We start from the raw sequence: 5,594 nt of genomic DNA on the forward strand, positions 1-5,594 counted from the left end.
TAGCTCCTACCTTGCTATGTTCATTACGACGTCCATCGTACAAAATGACGCCCTAAATGTTTTCCACATATATCTTTCAAAGTAAATACAAGTGTTTATAAATAACATATAGCCTCAAGGTGAGACAACAAGAGAGAGATTCCACTGTTCTCTTGTTACAGTTCTTCATAGCAATTCAGTTCTGAATTCAAATTGTCAAGGCTGATTTATTGGAATTGCCGGCATATTACTTTTATTCAGCATTACTTGTAAGTAATGTACACCTATATGTTATCAAGACATTACTCTTATGTTATTTTCAAAGTTATTGATATAATATGTCATGAGGAAAATGTTTTACCTCGGAAAACCTGTCCTCATGTCAGTGCGCGCTTGTCAGTTAAATGTATGTCTCGTACGCCCATTCATTTTTCATTCTCGATTGAAGTATAAACACAATTTATTTAAGTGAAAGGTTTGGCAGTTGTGGTAAATTCTCCGTTGTTGCCACAGATCGTTGCCATTTGTTTTAATTTTTATTCATCACATTTTTCAAAAACATGTTCTATCTTTTGCTAGCGAGCACTCGGTTTTAAATTATGGGAGGCACTTCCGGTTTGGAAAGTTCCACGCAAAAAGACGAAACAAATTATTTCAAATCATAAGGCTAGGCTAAAAATAGTGATTAAATGAATGAGCTACACATTAAATGAATGAGCTACACATTTTCCTTCATGATTTATTTATTTTCAGACATCAGGAGAGTAAGGTAATGCTTGGTATTTTAATATGACATGCTATAAGAATCAGTCAGCTGCATTATTTTCCTTTTTGCTTTGTATTGTGCTGTATCTATGAATAAAGACAACATATACTGCACATTTCTGGTCTGCTCTCCTAATTTAGGCCAATTTATATCTCATGAATAATAGCATGTAAATGCAATATTTGTTATATGTCAAAATGATGGAAATCACTTTGAAATAGTATCACTCAATGTTAATGAACATTTTTCATTAAGGCAAATATGTTACATAATACAGACATTTATTACTGCAGTGATATTTATCACGTCAATATTGCTGTGGAAATAATCAAGCTTTTGGGGTTATTCACGGTCTGTTGAGGTCATTTGTTAATGCTTATACATTTTTAAATTTTCTTTTAATGTTCAATAGTTGAAGGTAGTTTAATGATGTCACCTCATTGCACCCATTTTTTGAAAATGCTTATTGTGTTCATAGAACACAATTACAGTTTAACGGATGTTACTCCCATAATTCTTGCAAAGTGTCATGGGGCGTAGGAAAAGGCCTATTTATTTACATTTTAGGAGTGTCTAGAACATCTAGTAAAATGCAATGTTGCTTAGCCGTTTTGTGCTGGGAAGTCTGACTTGTTTCTATAAATTGATTCTTTCGATCGAACAGATTGAATTTTGTTTTAATGATCCAGCAGTTCTTTTACAGTTAGGACAGTGGTTTTCAAGCCACATCATTGCATATTTTGTACACGTCACCTTTATTTAATACACCTGATTCAGATTATCAGCTTGTTAGCAGGGGTCACAATGTCACACCGGGTTTTTTTTTTTTTAAGAATTCAATGCGTTATATTTTCCAAAATATAAGAAATTTCTAATCTACTCCACTTTACTGCAACCCTGCAATCCTCACATTTAAAGTTTGCGCTTTATATAAGAGGTCACAACGTGATGTATCAATCTTCTATTTCTCACACATCTTCACATGTACAGTAAGGGGCCCTAAAACTAAACGGCACTGGCTGTGGGTAAAGACAGAAACTCATGATTTTTGCCCTTCACCGAAGAGATGGCTTTTATAGCTTTATTGCGTTTCACCTGGTTACGACACAGTGTGAGGTTAAAAAGCCACAAAACAACTTGGCCTTTTATGGTGCATTTACTACTTGATACTGAAATCACTAATGTCCTTGGTTAATATCGTGGAACAATGATGTTGTTGAGGCATGCAATTGTTTTCGGAGATAAAACCCCTGACTGGCTCAATAAATTTTTCTGCTGATTCAGTATGCCATGAAAAGACCAAGAAGGTTATTCTGGATTTGCCCAAACTGGACACCTGACATATAATCTAAAGATTCTAGTGTACTGCCAAATGAAAGGAATAGCTATTTTTTCCTATTTAAAAGAAAAATGTAACCCATTTATTTTTCACCTTATGAATAGAAGTGGATGCAGTTTAAAAGTGTACCTTTTGTCAAAGAGTGATGCAGCATTAATCAAATGTGGAATTTACTTTGTGACCTGAATTATGTGGTCACTTACTTTTATAAACTGCTTATGCAATCCAGATCTGGTCTGTTAGTGCATTCAATGTTACATAAATCATTAAAGCTATAAATGAATAATAGATCAATGGTATTAAAATATCCCTACCTATTTCAGAACAGGATCATTGCAGGACATTCTTCTCTACCCAAAATATATAAAAATACAAGTAAGTCATGCATTTCTAAAATACAGAATGCTTTATTTGTAGAATACAGCATCAATTTAGCAAAAATAGTTCTATTATAGACAAAATCTACTTGGTCTTAAAAGTCTAGTTTATAGTAACAGCATCTTCAAGACATGGGTACCTACCAGAAAGTGTGTAGATAGCAAAAACAGAAAGAAAAAATGAAATGCATACTCACAATTAACAGCATGTTGTAAGTTAAACAGCATGTTGTACTGAGAACTAGAGCTTCAAGCATGCATTGCAACAATATAATAATATGCCATATGTTGTTTTTGCATACATAAAGTAAAAAAGGAGACAAACATTTAAGCAGTGGGGAAAAAACGACAGAACACGTACGAACAAATACTCAATGTGCACATTTTCGATTGTGCTGGTTCTATGATGTAAACAGCTGTAAAAGGGTAGCAGGAAATACATCTGTGGTTACTTTGCACTGTTCTGAAACACTAAACACTCCACAGTGAGCTTTTAAAACTCCCAAGACATTCAGGCACATGTACGGCCAATAAAACATCATCTCAAATGAACTACAAGTGATGCTTCGCAAGGAGAAAATGAAGCGTGAATGCTTAAAAGTATTTTAGACTGGAAAAAATGTGTAGTTTCTGTTTTCCTGCGTCGTTTTAGGATGCAAATAATTTCTTTTCTTAACTCCAGGCACTGGTTTCCTGGCTACAGATTCAATTTCAACAGCTCAAACATTGTCTTACAAAATGGAGTGTTTACACTGGAGACTCGGCATTAATGTAATCTACGCCAATGACGTGTGAACCGCCGTTCAGAGATTTCTACACTTACCATGACTGATGAGAACGTGGTGATGATAATAATACAGCGAACTGTGAAAACATATTGTGGTCGGTAACACTAAAACAAAGAACATTTGAGAATATGTAGTTTAAACCTAACATTATCAGATGATGAAGGTAATCTAGTGTCATGTGTATTAAATTAATTGATTTAATAATAATACTTCAACTTAATTTCCAAGTTCTCACATTATTTTGTTTAAAGATGGGCTTGAAACAAAATCAACATATTCGAGGAATAATTATGCGTACTCTAATTTTTATGGATGTTTGATACAGAAATTAGAGCAAATTGTGTGTACACAAGAACTGATATTACAGAAAAATTCAATCAAACCAAGTTTTCCTTTTAAGAATAGCTGCTGGTATAACATTCCTTGTGTAAAAAGTGGACAATTTTCGGACAATCAGCATTTGATCCGTCTTTGTCGCAAAGCTAGTCTTCGCCGCACTAATAATACAGATTCAGCCGACACTCAAAAATACACACAAACATATAAGCACACAAAAGGCGTAAGATCCCAATTATCTCATGTACCTCTGCAGTAGCGGTCGAAGTGTGTTTATATAACGTGTAACATATATAACATATATAACTTTACAAAGTAGGGTTGTATTTGGTGAATGAAAAACAGTAATTTTCCCATGGGCTAAATGAACCTGCCACCTGCTTTCCAACCCTCTTGAAAGTGAGAACAATCCAGGCAGACAACCACAGACACACTGAATCGAACAAAGGGTGGGAGCGAGTCAGCCAGTCTAATCCGACTTGTCTTTTTTCTTTGGTGTAACTTTACCGGCTACTGCAGACCCCACTGCCCCGACCCCTCCCGTTACCACAGAGACGCCGCCTTTGACCAATCCCACTCCAGCTGCGGGAACGCTCGTCACTGCCGTCTTGGTCAGCTCAAAGCTCTTGCTGCCTACCCAGGCCACTCCCCCGAGGGTGGCGCCCACCGCTCCTCTGGTGAGGTTGAACAGCCCGCCTGTCACTCTCCACACCACGCCTGCTTCATTCTTAGGGTGGTCTTTCTCCAAGTCTGAAAAAGAGTAGTGTAAACAATCATTTAGAGTGTTTTTAATCGTTTAAGTTATTATGACAAATATTACAAGAAATAATATTTATGAAAATATTTTATTTAAATTTTTTTATTTTATTTGCATGGTAAGATAAATAAATAATGACTTGTCACCTGTTCTTAAAACTTATAGCCATGATGAAATAAAGGCTTTAAAAAACTTTTTGAATAAGATTCGAGTGCCTTGGACTACTATTATTCTTACGAAATAAATAAATACATTTAGGATCAAAATTGTATTTTGACAAAAATAAAAATAATACAAAAACAATATTTAGAATATAAGAAAATAATATTGAGAAGAATGATGTTGATGATTATTATAATAAAATAACATGTTATTATAAGTTATATGCTAGTGTACAAACCTTTAATGCACACTATTATTATTCATCTTATAATATGACATTACATAAGTCATTGTGTCACAATATTAAGTTAGACCACAGTGACCAATTTTTGTCTTTTTATGACCAGTGAAAGACTATTTTGTTGTTTAAGCATCTAATAATTGATATGCAAAAAACTCATTTTTATTAGTTTTTTGACACAATAAGTAAATTGTTATTAGTATTAGACAACAACAAAACATAATATCCACAGTAAATATATAGTTATTATTATTTATATAATTATTATTAACAACTATAATGTATTTTTTCCCTATTTTTGGACCAATAAGCAAACACCTCGAAACCACTATGCAAACAATATATGTGGCAATGTAAAAAAACTAAAAAAAACGAACATATTCAAATTCGGCCTCATGCTGACGACATTCTTCCGGTGGCCCACAAAACACCTTTTATGAATCAATCCAGAGCAAACATAATTATTATCTCAATGCAACAGTGCAATTTTTCAGTTAAGAACACTTGGTTCCTAAATCCATGATTTTGAAACATGTGTTTCAGGACACTCACCGAAAAATAATAGTCTTTATGTAAGTATTGTTTATTTTCCTCTCTGTTGGTTATGTGAGACTTAAAGGGGTCATATGATGCGATTTGAAGTTTTCCTTTCTCTTTGGAGTGTTACAAGCTGATTGTGCATAGATAAGATCCCTGAAGTTGCAAAGACTAAAGTCTCAAAACCAAAGAGATATTCTTTATCAAAGTTAAGACTCTGTCACGTCCCCCTAAAACGGCTCGTTCTAACACGCCCCCACATATCTACCTCACTATGTGGAAATATTAGCACAATGCGGCCCAAATGTGCAC

The 5,594-nt window shown here is 34.4% G+C and overlaps 1 protein-coding gene across 1 annotated transcript in view; it reads right to left on the reverse strand.

Moving 5' to 3' along the window:
• Window positions 1-2,469: 2,469 nt before the first annotated feature.
• LOC107714083 (transmembrane protein 263-B-like) overlaps window positions 2,470-5,594 on the reverse strand; it is a 34,634-nt gene continuing 31,509 nt past the window's right edge. The window contains exon 3 of the mRNA XM_016519788.1: window positions 2,470-4,335. Within this exon, the coding sequence (XP_016375274.1) occupies window positions 4,055-4,335 (281 nt within the window). The 3' untranslated portion in view covers window positions 2,470-4,054. The remainder of the gene's footprint in view (window positions 4,336-5,594) is intronic.

This window comes from Sinocyclocheilus rhinocerous, unplaced genomic scaffold, assembly GCF_001515625.1.
Source record: "Sinocyclocheilus rhinocerous isolate Xijiao unplaced genomic scaffold, SAMN03320098_v1.1 scaffold568, whole genome shotgun sequence".
NCBI lineage: Eukaryota > Metazoa > Chordata > Actinopteri > Cypriniformes > Cyprinidae > Sinocyclocheilus > Sinocyclocheilus rhinocerous.